Consider the following 27409-nt stretch of genomic DNA (forward strand, 5'->3'; position numbering starts at 1 on the left):
GTTTTGGCTATTCTAGTAACTCTGCAGTTCCATATAAATTTCCGGATAATCTTGGCAATTTCTACAAAGACATCTATTGGAATTTTGATAGGAGTTGCACTGAATCAATAAATCAATTTGGAGAGAATTAGCATCTTAATGAGAGGTCAGCAAACTATAGTCCACAAGCCAAATCCAGGCCCCTGCTTGTTTTTGTAAATGCAGGCATACCTCAGAGACATTGCAGTTTGGTTCCAGACCACTGCAATTAAGTGAATATTGCAACAAAGCAAGTCACAAATTTTTTGCTTTCCCAATGCATGTAAGTTATGTTTACACTATACTGTAGTCTATTAAGTGTGCAACATCAATATGTCTTAAAAAAATAAAATGTACATACCTTAATTTTAAAATATTTTGTTGCTAAAAAATGCTAACCATCATCTGAGCCTTTAGCAAGTCATCATCTTTCTGCTGGTGGAGGATTTGAAGTATTTTCAGAATTACCAAAATGCAACAGAGACATGAAGTAAGCAAATGCTGTTGGAAAAATGGCACTGAAAGACTTGCTTGACATAGGATTGCCACAAACCTTCAATTTGTAAAGAACACAATATCTGAAAAGCACAATAAGATGAAAATGCAATAAAATGAGGTATGCCTGTAAGATACTATTGGAACACAGCACCACCCATTCATTGATATATTATCTATTGCTGTTTTCATGCTGTAACAGCAGAGTGGAGCAGCTACAACAAAGATTTCATGACCCCCAAAGCCTAAAGTATTTACTATTGGGTCCTTTACATAACTCAGCCCATTACTGACTGATCTTAACCGTACTGTCTTCCAATCCACGAACATGTGTTTCTCCTTTTATTTAGATGTCCTTTAACTTCTCTCAGCAATGTTTTGTGTTTTCCAGTGTATAGATCCTGCCCTTTTGTTAAATGTATTACTAAGTATTTTATTCATTTTAAGGTTGCTTATTGCCAGTTAGATTTTGTACACTTGTACCGAGCAACCTTGCTAAACTTATTAGTTCTAGTTATTTTGTTCATTTCTGCTCTTATTTTTATCATTTCATTCTTTCAAGTTACTTTGCTCATTTTTTTCCCCAGTTTCTTAAGTTGGAGCTTAAGTTGGTGATTTTAGACCTTTCTTCTTGTTTTATATTAGCACTTTAACATTATAAGTTTCTCTCTAAACATTGCTTTAGCTATATTCTACAAATTTTGATATTATCATTCAGTTCAAAATATTTCCTAATTTCCTTTCTGATTTCATCTTTGAGTTACAGATTATTTACAAGCATTTTGTTTAATTTAGAAATACTCTGGGTATTCCTCGATACCTTAGTGTTAACTGATTTCTAATATAATTACTTTGTGATCGGGGATTATATACTGTATGGTTTCAATCCTTTTAAATTTATTGATATTTATTTAATAGCCCAGCGTATATTCTCTCTTAGAAAACATACCATGTGCTCTTGCATGTTGTTTATTGTGCAAAAGTTGGGAAGTAGCATTCAATGAATATCAGAGAGTGTTGTTCAGATTCTCTGTCTCTACTTGTTTTGTTGTTGTTTTGTTTTAGTTTAGTTGTTCTATTACTTGCTGAGAGGGCAGTTTAAACAATCTACAATCATCACAGAATTGCTTATTTCTTCATTTCCATCAATTTTGGCTATCCGGCATAAATATTTATTTTTATATATAAATCATTATGTTGTCCTGATGAATTTTATTATTATGGAATGACCCTCTTTATTTGATAACATTCTGTGTCTTGAAGTTTTTTTTTTTAATCTGGAATTAATAAAGCTACTTCTTTTTTATACTTATTATTTTCATGGCACATTTTCCCCACCCATTTATTTTCAATCTGTCTCTTTATATTCAAAATGCATCTCCTGTACACAGCAATATTTGCATCTTACTTTTTTCTTCTTCTTTTTTTGGCCACACAACGCAGCTTGAGGGATCTCAGTTCCCCAACCAGGGACCTAACCCGAGCCCTCAGCAGTGAAAGCCTTGGAATCCTAACCACTAGGCCACCAGGGAACTCCCTTGCTTTTTTCTTTAATTCATTCTGACAGTCTCTGCCTTTTAATTGGAGCATTTAGCTCACCAATATTAAATATCGATACAGCTGGATTTTAGTCTAGCATTTATTTTCTGTTTGCCCCTTCAGTTTTTATTGCTGTTTCTTCTTTCCCACTTTCTTTTGATTTAAATACTTTTTAGAATTGCACTTTAATGTATTAATCTTTTAATTTTACCTCTTAACATTTTTAAGAAGTGACTGCTTAAGACAATGGTTCGCAGCTAGGGGTGATTTTGCCCCAAGAGAACATCTGTCAATGACTGAAGACTACTGGGGTTGGAGGAGAAGAATGCTACTGGCATCTAGTGGCAGGCCAGGGATACTGCCAAACATCCTACAATGCACAGGACAGCTTCTCACAACAAAGAATTATCTAGCCCAAATGTCAACAGTGCCAAGTTCGAGAAACTCTGCTTTAGGGATTATAATATATATTGTTAATTTAAATATTAGCCCACATTACATAATATGTAAAAACCTTGAAGCTGTACTGATCTATATCCATTCAGCCACACCACACCCAGTCATTTTTAATGACATAGTTTCCATACGTAATATGTCTACATATACTATAAACACCACAAAGGCAATGCCATAGTTTGTTTTTGTTTTTTTAATAAATTTATTTATATATTTATTTATTTTTGGCTGCATTGGGTCTTCGTTGCTGTGTGCGGGCTCCTCACTGTGGTGGCTTCTCTTGTTGTGGAGCACAGGCTTCTGTAGTTGTGGCACGCGGGCTCAGTAGTTGTGGCTCGCAGGCTCTAGAGCGCAGGTTCAGTAGTTGTGGTGCACGGGCTTAGCTGTTCCGCGGCATGTGGGATCTTGCCGGACCAGGGCTCGAACCCGTGTCCCCTGCACTGGCAGGCAGATTCTTAACCACTGTGCCACCAGGGAAGCCCCCAATGCCATAGTTTTTGCTTTAAGTAGTCATACATATTTTAATGACACTAAAAAGAAAAAAAATAGCTTGTTTTATTTACCTAGAATTTACCATTTCCAATATTCTTCAATCATTTTGAGTATTCAGGTTTCCCGCTGGTATTATTTCCCTTCAGTCTGAAGAACTTCCTTTAACATTTCTTATAGTGAAGGTCTCTTGGTGACAAATTCTTAGCTTCTTTTTATCCGAAAATGTTGTCTCACCTTCCTCCTTGAAAGATACTTTCACCAGATACAGAATTCAGGGTTGATCCTTTCAACACTTTAAAAGTCTTGTCTTCTAGTCACCATGATTTCTGATGAATAGTCCACGGTCATTTGAATCGTCTCTGTGTATGTAATGTGTTGTTTTTATCTGGCAGCTTTCAAGATCTTCATGTTATCATGGTTCATTGACAGTCTGACTATGATGTGCCTAGCATGATTTTCTTCATACTTATCCGGAGTTTGGGGCTTGCTGAGTTTTTTGAATTCAGAATATTCACCAAATTTTTAGTTTCTGAACATTATTTCTTTAAATATTTTTTCTACCTATTCTGTCTATTCTCTCCTGGATCTGTAATTATATATATACTAGATATTTTGATATTGTTCCACATATTCTTGAGGCTCTGTTTATTTTTCCATAATTTCTCTTCTCTCTTTATTTCTCCAAATAATTTCTATTGCTCTAATTTCAATTTTACTGTTTCTGTCCTCTGTCATTTAGCCTAGTGAATATTTTATTTCAGATACAAATTTTTCAAAAAATGCTGAGTTCCATTTGACTCTTCTTAATGTTCTCTATTTCTCTGCTGAGGTTTCCTGTCTTTTCTCTCATTTTAAGCATAGTCTCCTTTATGGAAAATGGGGCAGTTTAAACAGCTGCTCGAAAGATCTTGTATGATCACTTGAACATCTGAGTCATCTGGGGGTTGGCAATTGCTGATTGTCTTTTGTTTTTTGCAAAGAGCCCAGCTTTTTGTGTTACTAAAGAAGTTTAGTTCAGTCAAAAAGACCAAAGCCCATGTCATCATCAGACTTCAGATTCTTCTTTCTTTGCTTCCACTTACTCTCCTCAGCTGGGGCAGCACTGGGGGAGGGGGCAGGACCTCCTGCTGGGGCAGCACCAGCTGCTGGGGCAGGTCCACCTGCCCCCACATTGCAGATGAGGCTCCCGATGCTGACACTGGCCAAAGCCTTTGCAAACAAGCCTGGCCAGAAAGGTTCGACATTTACACCTGCTGCTTTAATGAAGGCATTGATCTTATCCTCCATGACCGTCACCTCAGTAGTGCAGGATGAGGGCCAAGTAGATGCAGGCGAGCTCCGAGACGGAGGCCATGGTGTGGGTGAGTGCTAGCCAGGTGCTGCCAGGAGCGATGCTAGTCACCGGATGAAGTGAGGGCTGCACCCCAATGCGGCCTTAGCTTCCTCAGAAGGACCAAGCACCTTAGCGGCAGCTGAGGAAAGGGAGCTGATTGTCTTTTTTCTTAAGAACGGGTCATAATATCCTGGCTTAACTTTGGACTGTATCCTGGACATTGTGAATGTCCAGAAACTGAATTCTATTACACACCTTTGAAGAGTGTTATGCTTCTGTTTTACAAGGAAACGGCTTGTTCAGACTTAAACTGCAAACTCTGTAACATCTCAGGTGCATGCATGGCAGCTCAGACCTTAGCTCTGACTGCTCCCAGTCTCTCCCATGCAATCATGGGTCAAGATTCAGCCAGAGATTCAGGGTTATATACAGAATCAAGGTTCCCCTCCTCTGGCTCTCTGGTTCCCCAAGCCCTTCCTCCCACCAGAGAGAAAGCGGGCTTTTCACCAGAATGTTAGCTGTCCTATACCATCAATGCCATAATTTCACTGACCTCAGGACAAGGCCTGCAAAATAGGAAATTCACTCTGTCATTCACTTCCTCTAAGTTTTGACTCCCCTCTAAAATATGCTGATTTCTGTTCACTTACCAGAGCCTCCAAGTAGTAGTTTTCTGTATTTTATTCATAGTTTGTCATTGTATATCTGCAGGAGGTCTTGTCAGATAGAAGCTACTCAACCATTACCTAATCATCATCTTTGTTGTATATAATTTCTGAAGTAGTAGACTGGGGGAGTACTGATATACTATATATGTGTATTTCATCAAAGTATCTGAAATAATATTTCATGATATTCTAGAATAAAAGCATGTTAAAAGGGGAGGAACTCTTAAAGATCATTTGTCCAATACTTTCATCGTGTAGACTTGGAAACTGAGTCCCAGAAAGTCAAGCAGCCAACATATCTGGGATGCAACATAAGATATCTTGATAGCTAGTTTTAGTACTCTGTCTTCTCAATACCATACATCTCTTTTGGATATAATAGAGAAGAAGGGACTGGCTAATACTATTTAGAAAGTTTTTTAGATGGTCAAAAAACCTTACTCAACGAATACTGACTGATTAAGTGATATACGTCTACCTGGCAGAGGATTCCAAAGATATATAGAAGGCCTTATTGTCCTTTTGTCCTATCCTGCATAAATGCACACATTCTTATATTCATTCGCTCAACAAATATCTACTGCTTGCCAATCATGTGCTAAGAATACAGTAGATACCCTGAGAAAACCATAATTCAAAAAGAGTCATGTACCACAATGTTCATTGCAGCTCTACTTACAATAGCCAGGACATGGAAACAACCTAAGTGTCCATCAACAGATGAATGGATAAAGAAGATGTAGCACATATATACAATGGAATATTACTCAACCATAAAAAGAAACGAAATTGAGTTATTTGTAGTGAGGTGCATGGACCTAGAGTCTGTCATACAGAGTGAAGTAAGTCAGAAACAGAAAAACAAATACTGTATGCTAACACATATATATGGAATCTAAAAAAAAAAAAATGGTTCTGAGGAACCTAGGGGCAGGACAGGAATAAAGATGCAGACGTAGAGAATGGACTTGAGGACACAGGGAGGGGGAAGGGTAAGCTGGGACGAAGTGAGAGAGTGGCATGGACTTATATATACTACCAAATGTAAAATAGATAGCTAGTGGGAAGCAGCTGCATAGCACAGGGAGATCAGCTCGGGGCTTTGTGACCACCTAGAGGGGTAGGATAGGGAGGGTGGGAGGGAGATGCAAGAGGGAGGAGGTATGGAGATATACGTATATGTACAGTTGATTCACTTTGTTATAAAGCAGAAACTAACACACCATTGTAAAGCAATTATACTCCAATAAAGATGTTAAAAAAAAGAACACAGTAGAGAATAAGAATGACATGTATGTTTCCCACCATCCTAAAGTTTATATTCTAGCAGCTTGTATCCTAGACCAGAAGAGAGACAATAAACAAACAATGAATAAGAAGCTTTCACATTAGTGACCCCCTCCTTGAAGCTCGCTCTTCCCTTGGCTTTTTCCTCCACTCATCCCTTACATGGTTCATCCTTGGCCCCCTACTTACTTTAGATGCTTTCCCTCAGCAATATCAACTTCTCCCCATGGTTCCCACAATGTATACGTTGATTATGCTCAATATTTCATTTTTAACACAGATCTCTCAAATAAGCTCTAAACTATCTCTTGTACATATTCAATGACATGTACCACACAGGCCCTTTGAATTTGCCATCCCCACAACTGAACTCAGCTCATTCCCTGTCAAACACATTTCTCTTTCTGTCTTTCCCATTTCAATGGTAAAACCTAGATGCCACTGCCTGTTTTACCTCTCACATCCAGGGAGTGGGTCACCAACTCCTTTTAATTCCACTTCCTGAATCCTTCTGCACTGTACTCGCTCTGCTACTGATCCAACCATCTACTTTATGTTATTACAGTATCCGATTAAGCATTTTCTCAGCATTTTGCAACAGAACTGACTTTCTATAACACAGATCTAATAATTTCATTTCCCCTGTGTCTTGTGGAAATGTTGTCAGCACTTATTTTATTGTATTCAATTACTTAGATAATTATTAGACTTTGAACAATTAGAAGGAAGGGACCATGCTTTGCTTATCTAAAATTTCCATAATCTAGCAATAGTAAGCAAATACCTCAAATCAAGGCATTAAAGATGTTCTCATTAAATTTTTGGATTACAAAATTTGCAGGAATTTAAAACAGAAATTCAAATATACAAATTGCTTAAATAAGTAGCTAACCCCAAAAGGAAATGCCTACGAGGAAAAAAATGTTGAATATAAGAATGAATGAATGGACAAACAAACAAAAAGGCAAGGAGGATCCCTTAACAACACATGTATAAGGATGAAGGAATTTTAGTTTATTTCATTAGTAATTTAATTCTGAAAAAGGCCAATGCAAATTTGGGGTACAGTAAAGTATCAGTAATAGTTCCAATCTACGCTAAATGTTACGGGTACCATGTTTTAAGAGAATCAATGACAAACTGAAGGCCTTGCTGAGGAAAGCAGCCAGAACAGGGTGGGGCCCTGAGTTCAGTACTATGGGAAAAGGCTGAAATAAATACTGATATTTAATCTGTAGAAGAGGAAACTTAATGGGGACATAAAAGTTCTTAATTTGAAGAACAATTCATAGTAGAGGAATAAGACAACCTGAAAAACACAAGACAACATCAGAAACATGGGGTCTAAGTACAGGGGAACTTCAGCTTGGTATTAGGACTGTTCCCATCTGGGACGTTACTGTGTGATTTTGCAAATTCTCTTGCACTAGAGATTTCAAGCAGAAGCTGGACAACCACAGCATGGATGTCTTAGCACAGAGGATTTCTGCACAGAATAGGAGACTGATTTGAACGTTGGCTTGTTGAATGTAGACTTAGACTGGTTCACTTATGGCACCTAACTACAAGATAAATCATGAGCAAGTCATTTATACAGACGTTTCTGGATAACCAAGAAAATCATCCAGACATCTCCCTTCCAGATCAAACTGTGACTGCCGTTTTCCACCTCGGAAGTAACTAAGGATTCCTCTAAGGTAGCTGTTAGCTAGTAGTTAATGAATACAAAAGTCTGCATCATGCATTTGAGAATGCTTACTATGCAGTTTTTAATGTTATAAAGACCCTGAATATAAATGTAAATACAGGTAGATATCCACAAACTATATAAAAATGCTCCATACAGGCGGGGGCAGCGTGAATTGGCGAATGAATCAAGGGAACTGCAAGGAATTCAGTATAGCTGGGGTAGGAAGCTAGAGAGCCGTGTGGATGAAAGGCTCTTGGTGCTGCAGCCAGGAGTCAGTGCTGTGCCTCTGAGGTGGGAGAGCCAACTTCAGGACACTGGTCCACAAGAGACCTCTCAGCACCACATAATATCAAACAGTGAAAATCTCCCAGAGATCTCCATCTCAACACCAACACCCAGCTTCACTCAACGACTTTAACAAGCTACAGTGCCGGACACCCTATGCCAAACTACTAGCAAGACAGGAACACAACCCCACCCATTAGCAGAGAGGCTGCCTAAAATAATAGTAAGTCCACAGACACCCCAAAACACACCACCAGATGTGGACCTGCCCACCAGAAAGACAAGATCCAGCCTCATCCACCAGAACACAGGCAAGAGTCCCCTCCACCAGGAAGCCTACACAACCCACTGAACCAACCTTAGCCACTGGGGACAGACACCAAAAACAACGGGAACTACGAACCTGCAGCCTGCAAAAAGGAGACTGCAAACACAGTAAGATAAGCAAAATGAGAAGACAGAAAACACACCGCAGATGAAGGAGCAAGGAAAAAACCCACCAGACCTAACAAATGAAGAGGAAATAGGCAGTGTACCTGAAAAAGAATTCAGAATAATGATAGTAAAGAGGATCTAAAATCTTGGAAACAGAATAGAGAAAATGCAAGAAACATTTAACAAGGACCTAGAAGAACTAAAGCTGAAACAAGCAACGATGAACAACACAATAAAATAAATTAAAAATACTCCAGACGGGATCAATAGCAGAATAACTGAGGCAGAAGAACGGATAAGTGACCTGGAAGATAAAATACTGCAAATAACTACTGCAGAGCAGAATAAAAAGAATGAAAAGAACTGAGGACAGTCTCAGAGACCTCTGGGACAACATTAAACGCAGCAACATTCCAATTATAGGGGTTCCAGAAGAAGAAGAGAAAAAGAAAGGGACTGAGAAAATATTTGAAGAGGTTATAGTTGAAAACTTCCCTAATATGGGAAACGAAATAGTTAATCAAGTCCAGGAAGCACAGAGAGTCCCATACAGGATAAATCCAAGGAGAAACACGCCAAGACACATATTAATCAAACTATCAAAAACTAAACACAAACAAAACATATTAAAAGCAGCAAGGGAAAAACAACAAATAACACACAAGGGAATCCCCATAAGGTTAACAGCTGATCTTTCAGCAGAAACTCTGAAAGCCAGAAGGGACTGGCAGGACATATTTAAAGTGATGAAGAAGAAACTACAACAAAGATTACTCTACCCAGCAAGGATCTCATTCAGATTTAATGGAGAAATTAAAACCTTTACAGACAAGCAAAAGCTGAGAGAGTTCAGCACCACCAAACCACCTTTACAACAAATGCTAAAGGAACTTCTTTAGGCAAGAAACACAAGAGAAGGAAAAGACCTATAATAACAAGCCCAAAACAATTAAGAAAATGGGAATAGGAACAAACATATCGATAAATACCTTAAATGTAAATGGATTAAATGCTCCCACCAAAAGACACAGACTGGCTGAATGGATACAAAAACAAGACCCATATATATGTTGTCTACGAGAGACCCACTTCAGACCTAGAGACACATACAGACTGAAAGTGAGGAGATGGAAAAAGATATTCCATGCAAATGGAAACCAAAAGAAAGCTGGAGTAGCAATTCTCATATCAGACAAAATAGACTTTAAAATAAAGACTATTAGAAGAGACAAAGAAGGACACTACATAATGATCAAGGGATCGATCCAAGAAGAAGATATAACAACTGTAAATATTTATGCACCCAACATAGGAGCACCTCAATACATAAGGCAAATACTAACAGCCATAAAAGGGGAAATCGACAGTAACACATTCATAGTAGGGGGCTTTAACACTCCCCTTTCACCAATGGACAGATCATCCAAAATGAAAATAAATAAGGAAACACAAGCTTTAAATGATACATTAAACAAGGTGGACTTAATTGATATTTATAGGACATTCATCCAAAAACAACAGAATACACATTTTTCTCAAGTGCTCATGGAACATTCTCCAGGATAGATCATATCTTGGGTCACCAATCAAGCCTTGGTAAATTTAAGAAAATTGAAATTGTATCAAGTATCTTTTCTGACCATAACGCTATGAGACTAGATATCAATTACAGGAAAAGATCTGTTAAAAATACAAACACATGGAGGCTAAACAATACACAATAACGAAGTGATCACTGAGGAAATCAAAGAGGAAATCAAAAAATACCTAGAAACAAATGACAATGGAGACACGACGACCCAAAACCTATGGGATGCCGCAAAAGCAGTTCTAAGAGGGACGTTTATAGCAATACAATTCTACCTTAAGAAACAGGAAACATCTTGAATAAACAAGCTAACCTTGTACCTAAAGCAATTAGAGAAAGAAGAACCAAAAAACTCCAAAGTTAGCAGAAGGAAAGAAATCATAAACATCAGATCAGGAATAAATGAAAAAGAAATGAAGGAAACGATAGCAAAGATCAATAAAACTAAAAGCTGGTTCTTTGAGAAGATAAACAAAATTGATAATCCATTAGCCAGACTCATCAAGATAAAAACGGAGGGGCTTCCCTGGTGGCACAGTCATTGAGAGTCTGCCTGCCGATGCGGGGGAAGGCGGGTTCATGCCCTGGTCCGGGAGGATCCCACATGCCGCGGAGTGGCAGGACCCGTGAGCCATGGACGCTGGGCCTGCGCATCCAGAGCCTTTGCTCTGCAGTGGGAGAGGACACAATGGTGAGAAGCCCGCATACCGCAAAAAAAAAAGGAAAAAGGGAGAAGACTCAAATCAATAGAATTAGAAATGAAAAAGGAGAAGTAACAACTGACACTGCAGAAATACAAAAGATCATGAGAGATTACTACAAGCAATTCTATGCCAATAAAATGGACAACCTGGAAGAAATGGACAAACTCTTAGAAATGCACAACCTGCCAAGAATGAATCAGGAAAAAACAGAAAATATGAAGAGACCAATCACAAGCACTGAAATGGAAACTGTGATTAAATATCTTCCAACAAACAAAAGCCTAGGACCAGATGGCTTCACAGGCGAATTCTATCAAACATTTAGAGAAGAGCTAACACCTATCCTTCTCAAACTCTTCCAAAATACAGCAGAGGGAGGAACACTCCCTAACTCATTCTACAAGGCCACCATCACCCTGATACCAAAACCAGACAAGGATGTCACAAAGAAAGAAAACTACAGGCTAATATCACTGATGAACATAGATGCAAAAGTCCTCAACAAAATACTAGCGAACAGAATCCAACAGCACATTAAAAGGATCATACACCATGATCAAGTGGGATTTATTCCAGGAATGCAAGGATTCTTCAATATATGCAAATCAATCAACGTGATACACCATATTAACAAATTGAAGGAGAAAAACCATATGATCATCTCAATAGATGCAGAGAAAGCTTTCGACAAAATTAAAAACCCATTTATGATAAAAACCTTGCAGAAAGTAGGCATAGAGGGAACTTTCCTCAACATAATAAAGGCCATATATGACAAACCCACAGCCAGCATCGTCCTCAATGGAGAAAAACTGAAAGCATTTCCACTAAGATCAGGAACAAGACAAGGTTGACCACTCTAACCACTCTTTTTTTTTTTTTTTTTAAAGATGATGCTGGGGGTAGGAGTTTATTAATTAATCAATTTATTTTTGCTGTGTTGGGTCTTCGTTTCTGTGCGAGGGCTTTCTCTAGTTGTGGCAAGTGGGGGCCACTCTTCATCATGGTGCGCAGGTCTCTCACTATCGCGGCTTCTCTTGTTGCGGAGCACAGGCTCCAGACGCGCAGGCTCAGTAGTTGTGGCTCACGGGCCTAGTTGCTCTGCAGCATGTGGGATCCTGCAAGACCAGGGCTCGAACCTGTGTCTCCTGCATTAGCAGGCAGATTCTCAACCACTGCACCACCAGGGAAGCCCTTCACCACTCTTATTCAACATAGTTTTGGAAGTTTTAGCCCCAGCAATCAGAGAAGAAAAGGAAATAAAAGGAATCCAAATCAGAAAAGAAGAAGTAAAGCTGTCACTGTTTGCAGATGACATGATACTATACATAGAGAATCCTAAAGACGCGACCAGAAAACTACTAGAGCTAATCAATGAATCTGGTAAAGTAGCAGGATACAAAATTAATGCACAGAAATCTCTGGCATTCCTATACACTAATGATGAAATATCTGAAAGTGAAATCAAGAAAACACTCCCATTTACCACTGCAGCAAAAAGAATAAAATATCTAGGAATAAACCTGCCTAAGGAGACAAAAGATCTGTATGCAGAAAATTATAAGACACTGATGAAAGAAATTAAAGATGATACAAATAGATGGAGAGATATACCATGTTCTTGGATGGAAAGAATCAACACTGTGAAAAAGACTCTACTACCCAAAGCAATCTACAGATTCAATGCAATCCCTATCAAACTACCACTGGCATTTTTCACAGAACTAGAACAAAAACTTTCACAATTTGTATGGAAACACAAAAGACCCCGAATAGCCAAAGCAATCTTGAGAACGAAAAACGGAGCTGGAGGAATCAGGCTCCTTGACTTCAGGCTATACTACAAAGCTACAGTAATCAAGACAGTATGGTACTGGCACAAAAACCGAAAGATAGATCAATGGAACAGGATAGAAAGCCCAGAGATAAACCCACGCACATATGGTCACCTTACCTTTGATAAAGGAGGCAGGAATGTACAGTGGAGAAAGGACAGCCTCTTCAATAAGTGGTGCTGGGAAAACTGGACAGCTACATGTAAAAGTATGAGATTAGATCACTACCTAACACCATACACAAAAATAAGCTCAAAATGGATTAAAGACCTAAATGTAAGGCCAGAAACTATCAAACTCTTAGAGGAAAACATAGGCAGAACACTCTAGGACATAAATCACAGCAAGATCCTTTTTGACCCACCTCCTAGAGAAATAGAAATAAAAACAAAAATAAACAAATGGGACCTAATGAAACTTCAAAGCTTTTGCACAACAAAGGAAACCATAAACAAGAACAAAGACAACCCTCAGAATTGGAGAAAATATTTGCAAATGAAGCAATTGACAAAGGATTAATCTCCAAAATTTATAAGCAGCTCATGCAGCTCAATAACAAAAAAACAAACAACCCAATCCAATAATGGGCAGAAGACCGAAATAGACATTTCTCCAAAGAAGATATACAGACTGTCAACCAATACATGAAAGAATGCTGTACATCATTAATCATTAGAGAAACGCAAATCAAAAGTACAATGAGATATCATCTCACACCAGTCCGAATGGCCATCATCAAAAAATCTAGAAATAATAAATGCTGGAGAGGGTGTGGAGAAAAGGGAACCCTCTTGCACTGCTGGTGGGAATGTGAATTCGTACAGCCACTATGGAGAACAGTATGGAGGTTTCTTAAAAAACTACAAATAGAACTACCATATGACCCAGCAATCCCCACTACTGGGCATATACCCTGAGAGAACCATAATTGAAAAAGTCATGTACCAAAATGTTCACTGCAGCTCTATTTACAATAGCCCGGAGTGGAAACAACCTAAGTGTCCATCATCAGATGAATGGATAAAGATGTGGCACATATACACAATGGAATATTACTCAGCCATAAATAGAAACGAATTTGAGCTATTTGTAATGAGGTGGAGGGACCTAGAGTCTGTCATACAGAGTGAAGTAAGTCAGAAAGAGAAAGACAAATACCATATGCTAATACATATATATGGAATTTAAGGAAAAAAAATGTCATGAAGAACCTAGGGGTAAGACAGCAATAAAGACACAGACCTACTAGAGAGTGGACTTGAGGATATGGGAAGGGGAAAGGGTAAGATGGGACGAAGTGAGAGAGTGGCATGGACATATATACACTACCAAATGTAAAATAGCTAGCTAGTGTGAAGCAGCCGCAGAGCACAGGGAGATCAGCTCGGTGCTTTGTGACCACCTGGATGGGTGGGATGGGTGGGATGGGAGGGTGGGAGGAAGGGAGACGCAAGAGGGAAGAGATATGGGAACATATGTATATGTATAACTGATTCACTTTGTTATAAAGCAGAAACTAACACACCATTGTAAAGCAATTATACTCCAATAAAGATGTGAAAAAAAAAAATGCTCCATACACAAGAATGTAAAATTCCCCTTCCTTTCTCACTTTGCTGCTATGGACATCTTTGTTCTTTAAACTACATGGCACCGTGGTCCCTACTTCTTGATCCTCCTAGGACCCATTTACAGAGGTATGCTGGAAAAAGAAAAGAAGTAAAAAGAAAAAACAACAAAAAAAAAACACTTTTTTTTTTTTTTTAAGACCAACAGCTTCTATTTATTGGACAATTGCAGCTTCTTTCCTAATGAGATACAGTCCATTCCTTTTTTCGGGTATTTGTACATTTCAGCCAGTTAAGGGAGAAGGGGAGGGAACACTCAATGACAGACTCAGATGTTTCTTTTTTGGTGAAAGCAAAAAACCTTTATAAACAACATCCCACTCCTAAGTAAAAGTGGGATAGAAAAACCTTGATGGTTTTTAATCTGGCATTTATGTATATCTTCTCATTCCATATGTACAGGTTATTTGGGTACTATTACCATCCACTGGCAGAATACTTAACAGGAAAAACAAGTATCAGGATGGAAAAAGTATTAACAAAAGCTAAGAAAAAAATGGCTTCAGGAGGGTGGGCAGCAGTAGAAGCAGAAAGTGTGCAGGAAGGTCCTGCCAATCTTCCAATCTTCCAGAAAGAGCAGTGGATCTAGTACACTGGTCTTAGTAACCCAAATTATAAAATCACAAAAATCATGCCACAAAAACAAATTGATACATGGTTCTCTAGTGCTCTCCTAGATACACAGTGGGTTCAACAGACTTTTGGGAGATGGCTCAGAACCTAATTACTGTATATAAAGCTGTTTTCAGGACTATCTTTATGAAGATCTTAATGTTTTATCAGTAAATCCACTAGAAGAAAAATTACTTAAGCTGCAGCACTGGGAACAAATTATGCAAATCTCTGAACGGCAAAGGCTGCAGCACTAATAGCTAATAGATACTTCTTTTAGGCATGGATAAGTCAACTGCACCTTATTACTCGTCAAAGGGAAGTGACCATTTTCACAAGTAAAGTGCTGGGTTATTTCTCATTACCCATAGTTCTCTCAAAAGTTACTCACAGCTGAAGAGTAGAGTTCAAACTCTTGCTCAGGAAGGAAAGAATGCCAGCCATCTTCTATCACTTCAAACATGGGCCGGTAAAAGAAAGGGTACATCAGAGTGATGGAGTCCAGGGTAGACAATGCCTAGGGGAAAAAAAGAAATAAAAAAGAAAATTGGAACATATCACAATTTTAAACACTTTCTAATTGCCAAATTGGTATTAAATATGGCCTAATAATGATGGACACCCAATATATTTCTCTAACATGGTATTTATCACTAGATACAATTATACCTTACTGAGGCTAATTACCATGCTTTCAGCCTCTAACTAAGTTTCTGGCACATAACATACACTCAATTAGCATTTGCTGAATGAACAAAAGAACAAAACAATGTGCACACCTACTCAGGAGAAAAATGAAAAAACTCCTTCTTGAGACCATTTAATAAGCCCTAATAAAAAGGTCCAAATATTTCTGGGGATCAGAGAATAGGTTTTGGTTAGTCAGTAAGGCCTTGGCTCAAAATCCAGTTATTAACCATACAGAAACATACGTAAATTATTTAAAATCAGTGTGTGTAAGCAACTGTAAAAAAGCTTAGTAGCCAAAGAGTCAGAAGGGAGTCAGACGGCTGGACTCAAATTCCAGATGCCAATGCAAGCGTGTTTAAGTAATGTAGCCACTCTGCGCCTCGCTTCCCCTAGCTGTAAAGTAGCGGAAATAGCCTCATAGGGCTACCTCTTAGGGCTGTTGGGAGCATTAGGAGGGAAAATGTATGTAACAGGGCTAGAACAGTGCCTGGCACATAATAAACTCTAAAATAATTTTAGCTGTTACATGTTCCACATCACCTCCGTCGATGTGAAATTTCCTCCCTTCCTAGAGTGATATGGTCAGGTATCCTCATACCTTTATGCTACACTGACCCAAAACCGGGGCAATAACTCTGTGGTCCCAAAATGAGCCTATTGCCATCTGAAGCACTTGAATTCTGGTGACACCACCAGGGAAACCTGACTAGATGGAGGAACTGAGAAACGGAACATCACCTGGCAGTTTCATCTTCTGACAGGGGAGTTTTAGAAAGCATTTCTGTGAGCGGGGAAAAAAAGCAGCAAAATCAATTAGCATAATTCAAACTGCAGTAATTTTGGAGACACTCAGCTGGAGGCGGAGAAGAGGACCCAACATCATGCTAACATCCCCAAGCTCTCAGAATAAAGCTACCTCCTTTTAGGTCAGTAGAAGCTTTATTTTATTTATTTAATTTTTAAATTTTATTATTTTATTATTTAAAAGATATTCTTCGCAATATTAAAAAAATTTTTTCAGCTTTACTGTGGTATAAATTGACAGCTTTATTAAACTGTAAGATATTTCATGTACAAAGTGATGATTTGATACACATGCACATCGCAAAAGGATTTTCCCCCATCGAGTTAATTAACACATCCATCACCTCACATATCTACCTTCTGTTGTTGTTTATGAAAACATTTAAGTTCTACTCTCTTAGCAAACTTCAATTACATAATACAGTGTTATCAACTATAGTCCATGTTACACATTAGATTCTCAAACCTTATCTCATAAACACCTGTAACTTTTACCAACCTCTCCCTATTTCACCCACCTCCAGCCCCTGGAAACCACTTTTCTACTCCCTGTTTCTATATTTGCTTTTTTTTATTTTTTAGATTCCACATATAATTGATACCATGCAGTATTTGTCTTTCTCTGTCTGGCTTATTTCACTTAACACAACGCCCTTCAGTTTCATCCATGTTCTTGCAAATGGCAGGACTGCTATCTTTTTTTTTTGCGGTATGCGGGCCTCTCACTGTTGTGCCCTCTCCCGTTGCGGAGCACAGGCTCCGGACGCGCAGGCTCAACGGCCATGGCTCACGGGCCCAGCCACTCCATGGCATGTGGGATCTTCCAGGACTGGGGCATGAACCCGTGTCCCCTGCATCAGTAGGCAGACTCTCAACCACTGCGCCACCAGGGAAGCCCAGGACTGCTTTCTTTTTTAAGGCTGAATAATATTCCTCTGTGTGTGTGTGTGTGTGTGTGTGTGTGTGTGTGTGTGTGTGTTTCCCTATTCATTCATCCATCAACAGACACTTAGGTTGTTTCTATACCTTGGCTATTATGAATAATGCTGCAGTGAACATGGGAGTACAGATATCTCTTTAAGACAATGATTTTGTTTCCTTCGGATATATACTGAGAAGTGGGATTGCTGGATCATACAGTAGTTCTATTTTTAATTCCTTGAGGAACCTCCATACTGTATTCCATTGTGATCGGTACAACCACTATTTTATTTTATTTTATTTTATTTTATTTTATTTTATTTTGCTGTACGCGGGCCTCTCACCTCTGCGGCCTCTCCCGCCACGGAGCACAGGCTCCGGACGCGCAGGCCCAGCAGCCATGGCTCACGGGCCCAGCCGCTCCGTGGCACGTGGGATCCTCCCGGACCGGGGCGCGAACCCGTATCCCCTGTATCGGCAGGCGGACTCTCAACCACTGCACCACCAGGGAAGCCCACAACCATTATTTTAAATGCATGTCAGCAACCATTCTGGCAGGCAATAAGCACTCAGGCTCAGACTTGTCGTGATTACATTTCATGTCACTAGAGACAGAACTTTTCCTTTAAACACATTAATGCTCAAAGAACTGAAGTCATTTCAACCCTAAAAGGCCATTGAAACTATATAGAAAATAAGATTCACCTGACTTCCTGTGATAATTTAGAAAACCAAGCACTTGCCAGTTATTCTTCCAATGGGATTCTATTTATGGCAACAGAATATATTTGGGTATATGGATTTTGATAACAAAGAATAGTTCAACCGTGCTTTATAAGAAATGCACTGGTCTTCCCTGGTGGCGCAGTGGTTGATAATCTGCCTGCTAATGCAGGGGACACAGGTTCGAGCCCTGGTCTGGGAGGATCCCACATGCCGCGGAGCAACTAGGCCCATGAGTCACAACTACTGAGCCTGCGCGTCCACAGCCTGCGCTCCACAACAAGAGAGGCCGCGATAGTGAGAGGCCCGTGCACTGCGATGAAGAGTGGCCCTTGCTTGCCACAACTAGAGAAAGCCCTCGCACAGGAACGAAGACCCAACACAGCAAAAATAAATTAATTAATTAATAAACTCCTACCCCCAACATCTTCTTTAAAAAAAAAAGAAAAGAAATGCACTCATTACTACCAAATTATGTCAAGATGTATAGAAGAAGGGAGGGAAACTGGATGCCAGGAAAAGGCGAGAGCCCAAGTACACCATGTGTACTTACTATGTTGTTAAAACAAGGTCAAATTACTTACTGCTTCTTTTCAGCCGTAAGGCTTCTACATAATCAGTCAGTTTCTACAGAGCTTTAGGTAATACGTGCAGCTAAATAAACTGATTACTGTCAGATGCCAAGAAGTTAAGTAAATGCAATCAGCAAGTGGGGTAATAGGCTTTGCCTTGTTTCTTCACCACAGGCAACTTCACTAACACCCACCATCTATCTTACAAGTTATAAAAGGGATAAGAAAAAAAAAATGTGGACAGCTCAGTGAAAATCCCACCCCACAACTGAAAAAAAACACATGCTCAACTGAAGTGGGTGAGTAGCATTCCCTAGCCCAAACAGCAGGACAGCATTTCCCTTTAACAGCCTAGAAGCCACAGTGCGTTTCTCACTCATGTCAGCAAATTCAGCCAAATCAACATTACTGTGTTATTTCCAAATGATGAATATGTAAGACAAACAGTTCAGCTCATCTTCTCATTTCCTTAAGTAAAATTTAGCAAAAGCAGAAAGAAAAATGCTACATGCCATTTTCTCAGTACCACAACAGTGGTTCCTCTGTTTCTCTATTTTTGTTTAAAAGCCAAATGAGATCCTACAGATTTAAGCCTTTCTGCCCCCTTTAACAGTTAAGCCAATAGCATTTATTTTGCATACAAACTCCAGATCAGTCACTCAAAGACAGAAGGAAAAAAAAATCAGTGTGTCTCTATAATTACCTAGAAAATATTGTAAACATAAAGTTAATTGCTATAATTTAGTGGCAATGATTTAAAATAAAGCAACTTAAAATCTGAGGGTATACCAAAATCGTTTAAAATGGGAAAGAAAACAGTGTGAGCTCTTCAATTTAAATATTAAATTATCCAAGTAAAATTTCTATTATTTTTAATCTGAACAGATATTCAATATCATTTCTGTAAATATAAAATACATCCTGTCTTAAGCAAACATAATTATGGAAATTCAGATTTACTAAAAACAAACAAGACTACAATCATTGTTGATAATTACTTGCTTTACAAAAGAAATAACGTTTTTAAAGTCTCAGCATTTATTTACACACAATGGAATATTATTCAGCCTTAAAAGGGAAGGAATTCCTGTCACATGCTACAACATCCATAAACCCAGAAGAATAAGCAGCATTAAAAACTGTAAGTCAATAAAATCTTTTTACATTCCTATAACAATGACTGAGGGTGAGGCTCTTCCATTCAGTCTTCAATATTTGAGTCACAAACATGACTAAATATCTAAAAGAAACATATAGGGGCAGGAAAGGAATAAAGACTCAGACGTAGAGAATGGACTTGAGGACACAGGGACGGGGAAGGGTAAGCTGGGACGAAGTGAGAGAGTGGCATGGACTTATATATACTACCAAATGTAAAATAGATAGCTAGTGGGAAGCAGTCGCATAGCACAGGGAGATCAGCTCGGTGCTCTGTGACCACCTAGAGGGGTGGGATAGGGAGGGTGGGAGGGAGACGCAAGAGGGAGGAGATATGGGATATATTTATATGTATAGCTGATTCACTTTGTTATAAAGCAGAAACTAACACACCATTGTAAAGCAATTATACTCCAATAAACAAAGATGTTAAAAAAAAAAAACATAAGAGCCACAGTGAAGCAGAAAATAAGGTTCCTTTTAATGATTATTTATTTTCATCACATTTTGCATCCAAAATACTTACCTCAATGGAACTGGCTATATTCAAACATTCCTCCATTCCAGGGATATCCAACTGAATAATTCGAAAATCCTTACATTTTATGATGATGGTACCCAGTGGTCCCACAAACCTATAAAAAATTATAAATTATGCTTAGGGACCTATATACTCCCAACTCAAAGTGTATGACTATTTCTTTAAAAAGAGGAGGCTATAACCGCCGCCTACACAGGCAGGCCTTCTTTTATTGCACTTCACTTTACTGAGCACCGCAGATATTGAGTTTTTTAAAGACTGAATGTTTGTGGCAACCCTGTGTCCAGCAAGTCTATCAGCACCATTTTTCCAACAGCATTTGCTCACTTCATCTCTCTGCATCACATTTCGGTAATTCTTACAATATTTCAAACTTTATTATTATTATTGTTGTTGTTATTATGTTTGTTATGGTGATCTGTGATCAATGATCTTTGATGTTACTATTTTAATTGTTTTGGGGCACCAGTAACCATGCCCATATACTACAGTGAACTTAACTGATAAATGTGTGTCCTCTGCCCCACCAACTGCTGTTTCCCCATCTCTCTCTCTCTCCTCAGGCCCCCCTATTCCCTTAGACACAAAAATATTGAAATTAAGCCAATTAATTACTCTATAATGCCCTCTAAGAGCTCAAGTAAAAGGAAGAGTCACACATCTCACTTTAACATCAAAAGCTAAAAAGGATTAAGCTTAGTGAGGAAGTCGAGACAGGCCAAAAGTTATACCTCTTATGACAAATAGGTAGCAAGGTGTGAATGCAAAGGAAAAGTCCTTGAAGGAAATTAAAAGTGTTACTCCAGGGCTTCCCTGGTGGCGCAGTGGTTGAGAGTCCGCCTGCCGATGCAGGGGACACGGGTTCGTGCCCCGGTCCAGAAAGATCCCACATGCCGCGGAGCGGCTAGGCCCGTGAGCCATGGCCGCTGAGCCTGCACGTCTGGAGCCTGTGCTCCGCAACGGGAGAGGCCACAACAGTGAGAGGCCCGCGAACCGCACCCACCCCCCCAAAAAAAAAAAAAAAGTGTTACTCCAGTGAACACATGAATGATAAGAAAGCAAAACAGCCTAATTGCTGATATGAAGAAAGTTTTAGTGGGCTGGATAGAAGATCAACCAGCCACAACATTCCCGTAAATCAAAGCCTAATCCAGAGCAAGGCCCTAACTCTAATTCTCTGAAGGCAGAGAGGCAAGAAACCTATGAAAGAAAAGTCTGAAGCTAGCACAAGTTGGTTCATGAGATTTAAGGAAAGAAGCCATCTCCATAACATAAAAGTAAAAGCAAAGCAGCAAGTGCTGATGTAGAAGAAGCAGCAAGTTATCCAGGAGATCTAGCTAAGATAATTCATGAAGGCAGCTGCACTAAACAACAGATTTTCAAGGTAGACAAAGCCTTATATTGGAAGGAGATGCCATCTGAGAACTTCCGTAGCTAGAGAGGAGAAGTCAGTGCCTGGCTTCAAAGATTCTAAGGACAGACGGACCCTCTTGTTAGGGGATAATGTGGCTAGTGGCTTTAAGCTGAAACCAATGCTCATATACCATTCCCAAATTCCTAGGGCCCTTAAGAATTATGTTAAATCTACTCTGCCTGTGCTCTATAAATGGAACAACAAAGCCTGGATGACAACACATCTGTTTACAACATGGTTTAAGTATTTTAAGCTCACTGTTGAGACCTATTGTTCAGAAAGATTCCTTTCAAAATATTACTGCTCATTGACAATGCACGTGATCACCCATTATCTGATGGAGATGTACAATGACATTAATGTTGTTTTCATGCCTGTTAACACAATGCCCATTCTGCAGACCATGGATCAAGGAGTAATTTTGACTTTCAAATCTTATTATTTAAGAAATATATTTCAGGGACTTCCCTGGTGGCACAGTGGTTAAGAATCCACCTGCCAATGCAGGGGACAAGGGTTCGAGCCCTGGTCCGGGAAGATCCCACATGCTGCGGAGCAACTAAGCCCGTGAGCCACAACTACTGAGCCTGCGTGCCACAACTACTGAAGCCCATATGCCTAGAGCCCGTGCTCCGCAACAAGAGAAGCCACCGCAATGAGAAGCCCGCGCACCGCAACGAAGAGTAGCCCCCACTTGCCACAACTAGAGAAAGCCCACACGCAGCAACAAAGACCCGACGCAGCCAAATATTAATTAATTAATTGGTTAATTTTTTTAAAAAAGAAACAGATTTCAAAAGGCTATAGCTGCAATACGTAGTGATTCTTCTGATAGAACGGGGCAAAGTAAATTGAAACTTTCTGGAAAGGATTCACCATTCTAGATGCCATTAAGAATATCTATGATTCATGGGAAGCGGTCAAAATGTTAACATTAACAGGAGTTTGGAAGAAGTTGATTCCAACCCTCAAGGATAATGTTGAGGGGTTCAAGATTTCAGTGGAGGAAGTCACTGCAGATGTGGTGGAAATAGCAAGAGAACTAGAATTAGAAGTGGAGTCTGAAGGTGTGAATGAACTGCTGTAGTCTCATGATAAAACTTGAATGGATAAGGAGTTGAACAAAGTGTTTTCTTGAAATGGAATCTACACCTGATGAAGATTGTTGAAATGACAACAAAGGATTTAGAATATTACATAAACTTAGTTGATAAAGCAGCAAGAGGGTTTGAAAGGGTTTACTGATTTTGAAAGAAGTTCTACTGTGCGAAAAATGCTATCAAACAGCATCACATGCTACAGAGAGATCGTTCTTGAAAGGAATCAATGCGGCAAACTTCACTGCTGTCTTATTTTAAGAAATTTTCACAGCCACCTCAACCTTCAGCACCCATCACCCTGATCAGTCAGCATTCATCAGCACTGAGGCAAGACCCTCCACCAGCAAAAAGATTACAACTCACTGAAGGCTCAGATGATGATCAGCGTTTTTTAGCAATAAAGCATTTTTTAATTAAGGTATGTACACTGTTGTTTTAGATATAATGCTACTGCACACTTAATAAACTACAGTATAGTGTATAATAACTTTTACATGCATTGGGAAACCAAAAAATTCATGTGACTTGCTTTATTGCCATATCGGCTTTACTGAGGTGGTCTGGAACTAAACCTGCAATACCTCTGCCGTGTGCCTGTATTCAACTTTCTTCTCCCCTAGTAATCTAATTAAGGAAGAATCAAGCCTGCATCATTAAAATGTGAGCCACAAATAATTTTAAATATATGTATTTAAATTTTTTTTCAAATATATAAAGTAATTCATGCTAGGCCAATTCATTTAATGGAGATTATTAGGGGTCTTACTGCAAATAATAGGAAAAACAGATCTGTAATTAATGTATTAAGTGTTTGTGTAGAGATATTTCCAAAGCATAGAAAAACAGTTCATTTCAGATTTTACTTACTTCCAAACTTACAACAGTTGATTTGAAAAATAAGTATCTTTTGTTCAGTCTTTAAAACCTATTAACTTGCAATATCTATTCTAAGTCAAGGAAAACTTCAGAGTAAATGCCACGTGTAATCATAAATTTTGTATCAGTAAGTTTTGAACAAATTTAATTTTACCTTAGTTGGGATTTTTGTCTTCCTTTTCTTGTTGTTTTTTTTTTTTGTCTGCACTTGCTGATAGCTCTGATTTTTCTTTTGCTTTGCCACTGACTGCCCCAATTCTTTCCCATTAATACTTCTGAGTATTCCCTAAACTAAGAATTCTTAGATTGATCTAAAGCAGATAATTTTATTTATACTGTGCCTAGCTTAGGAAAACGACTCTTACAGCTACTCTTCCCAAATTCTGCTTCAACTGTAAATACCCCCATGCCCAACATCACTGCACTGTGAATTTGGATAAGCAAAAATTATCAACATGGGTCAAATCCTAGCAAAGAAAATTCCACCAGATATCCACAACTAAACAACACAGTGGAATGCCTCTTATGAAATGTATTTTGAAAACTCATACTCTTGGCACTTCCACTTCTGGCAAAAGTGGAATAACAGAGACCAGATTTACCCTCCTACCTGAAACAATCAAAATAACTGGGCAAAATATAAGGAAAGACTGTTTTCAAGACACTGAACATCAGACAACAAAGAACAGAGCTCTCTGGGAGATGGGTGAGTTCAGTGACTGCCCCAATTTACTGTTTTGAGATTTTCCAAGTTATAGTGAAGGGAGAGGAAAACTGGGTGGGGTTGAGAGTCTGAGGAGACCACCTACGTTAGGAAAGAAGGAAATTAATGAAGAAAATTTGGGTCTCAAGTTAGTGACCTCAGATTCCACTATACTAGAAATAGAACAGCAAGATAAATCCAAAGCAGAGAAAATTAAATAAAGATAAAAAGAAAAAAAATTAATGAAATAAGAGAAGATTCTAGGGAAAAACAATGAAAGCAAAAATGACTCTTTCAAAAGATCAATAAAAGTGATAAAATTCTAGCCAGACTGATCAGGAATAAAGAAAGTCACAATTTACCGATGTCAGAAATGAGAGAGGTTACAATCACTACAGACTCCACAGACATTAAAAAATAATAAGGGAATATTAGGAACAATTTTATGCCAATAAATTCAACAAGGTAAATGATATAGACAAATTCCTCAGAAGATACAAACTACTAAAGATCATTCAAGAATAAATAACCTGGTTAGAGCTATATCTACTAAATAAACTGAAATTTTCAATAAAATCTTCCCCACAAAGAAAACTCCAGTCCTGGGTGGCTTCACTGATGAATTCTATAAAACATTTAAGGAAAAAATACTATTAAGTCAAGACACACTCTTCCAGAAAACTGAGAAGAGGCAATTACTTCTCAATTCACACCTAAAGTCCAGCATTTCCCAAATACAAAACCCAAAAACATTACAAGAAAACTACAAATATCCCTCATAGACATAGATGTAAAATTTCTAAACAAAACATTAGCAAATTAAATCCAACAATATATAAAAAGGATAATGTATCACGAGCAAATGGGGTTTATCCCCAAAATGCAAGGGTGGTTTAACAAAGTAATTTACCATATTAACAAACTGAAAAAGAAAAACAATATGCTTATCTCGATAGATATAGAAAAAGCATTGACAAAATCCAACAGCTATTCATGATTTTAAAATGAAACAAAACAACCCAACTCTCAGCAAACTAGGAACAGAAGTGAACTTCTTCCACCTGATAAGAGCATTTACAAAAACTAAAAAACTAAAAAACTCTACCACTAATAGCATACTTAATGAGAAAGACTGAATGCTTTCTCACTAAGATCAGAAATAATACAAGGATGTTCCCTCTCACCACTTCTACTCAACATTGTACTGGACTTCCCTGGTGGCGCAATGGTTAAGAATCTGCCTGCCAATGCAGGGGACATGGGTTTGAGCCCTGGTCCAGGAAGATCCCACATGATGCAGGGCAACTAAGCCCAGGCGCCACAACTACTGAGCCTGCGCTCTAGAGTCCGTGAGCCACAACTACTGAGCCCGTGCCCCACAACGAAGAGTAGTCCCCACTTGCTGTAACTAGAGAAAGCCCATGCACAGCAACGAAGACTGAATGCAACCAAAAATAAAATAAATTAAAATTTTAATAAATGATTAATAACAACCAAGTAACTGGAAACTGAAATTTGGAAAATATCACTTGAAATAGCATAAAAAAATATGAAATACATAGAGGAAATTCTGACAAAAGATGTGAAAGACCTGTGAGTGAAAACTATAAAACATGGCTGAAAGAAATTTGAGACCTAAATAAGATAATGGAGAGAGAGATTTGTTCGTAAGTCAGAAGACTCAATATTATGATATCCTATGTTAATTCTCATCAAGTTCACTTATCAACAGGTTCACCACAATTCTCACAACAGGCCTTTCTTAAAAAGAAACTGACAAGCTGATTCTAAAATTCATATGGAGGAATTCCCTGGCGGTCCAGTGGTTAGGATGCCATGCTTTCACGGATGAGGGTGCGGGTTCAATCCCTGGTCGGGGAAGGTCCTGCAAGCTGCACGGCACAGCCAAAAATAAATAAATAAATAAATATTTTAAAAATTCATATGGAAATGCAAATGACCTCAAATAACCAAAACAACTTGGAATAAGAACAAAATCAGACAGCTAACACTATATAATTTAAAGACTTAATATAAAAATAAAGACTGTGGCAGCAATGGCATCAAATAGATCAATGGAATAGAGCAGAAAGTCTAGAAATATATTCACTTATATATGGACAAAGGTGTGCAAAGACAATTCATTGAAGAAAAGGCAGACTTTTCAAGAAATGGTGCTACAACAATCAGATACCTATATGAAAAAAAGAATTTGGATCTATACATGAACCATATACAAAACTAACTAAAAATGGATCATATAGCTAAACCTAAAACTATAAAACTTCTAGAAGAAAACATGGGAGAAAATCTTTGTGACCTTTGGTTAGGCAAAGATTTCTTAGCTATCACAACCCCAGTCTATAAAAGAGCTAATAAACTGTATGTCTTCAAAATTTTAAATGCTTGCTCTCTGAAAGACACAGTTAAAGAGAATAAAAAGACAAGCCACAGACTGAGAGAAAACATTTGCAAATCTTATATTTTATAAAAGACTTGTATCAGAATATACTTAGAAAAAAAAAAACCCTCAAAACTTAACAAGGGAAAGGATTCTGGAAGACAGTGGAATCAGAAGCATTAGGAATCTGTCTTCCCACCTAGATAACAATTGCACTGGCAGAATTTCTTTGCTGTACCTATTTTGGAACTCTGATGTCTATTAAAGGCTTGCAACTTCCAGGGAAAGACTTGGATAATAAATTGCAGTTAACTTTGGATATGTTCAGCTCTTAGCAAAATAGCAGCTACCCATTCCCCACCCCCACCCAAGTGACAGGCAGCTGTGTGTATGTTCCTGGAGCAGCTTGCACACAGCTTATAGGAGCCAGGGTGGGCAGAC

The 27409-nt window shown here is 38.6% G+C and overlaps 1 protein-coding gene and 1 pseudogene across 1 annotated transcript in view; both read right to left on the reverse strand.

Moving 5' to 3' along the window:
* MTMR9 (myotubularin related protein 9) overlaps window positions 1-27409 on the reverse strand; it is a 107573-nt gene that overhangs the window by 72849 nt on the left and 7315 nt on the right. The window contains exons 2-3 of the mRNA XM_022594924.3: window positions 20460-20568; window positions 15457-15582 (exon numbers count right to left, since the gene is read on the reverse strand). Coding sequence (XP_022450632.2) covers window positions 15457-15582; window positions 20460-20568 — 235 coding nt within the window. The remainder of the gene's footprint in view (window positions 1-15456; window positions 15583-20459; window positions 20569-27409) is intronic.
* On the reverse strand, window positions 603-15450 carry LOC149748849 (large ribosomal subunit protein P1 pseudogene; annotated as a pseudogene).

Source organism: Delphinapterus leucas, chromosome 6, assembly GCF_059928025.1.
Source record: "Delphinapterus leucas isolate spDelLeu-1000000601 "Yukka" chromosome 6, BTC_Dleu_Yukka2, whole genome shotgun sequence".
NCBI classification, from domain to species: Eukaryota; Metazoa; Chordata; class Mammalia; order Artiodactyla; family Monodontidae; genus Delphinapterus; species Delphinapterus leucas.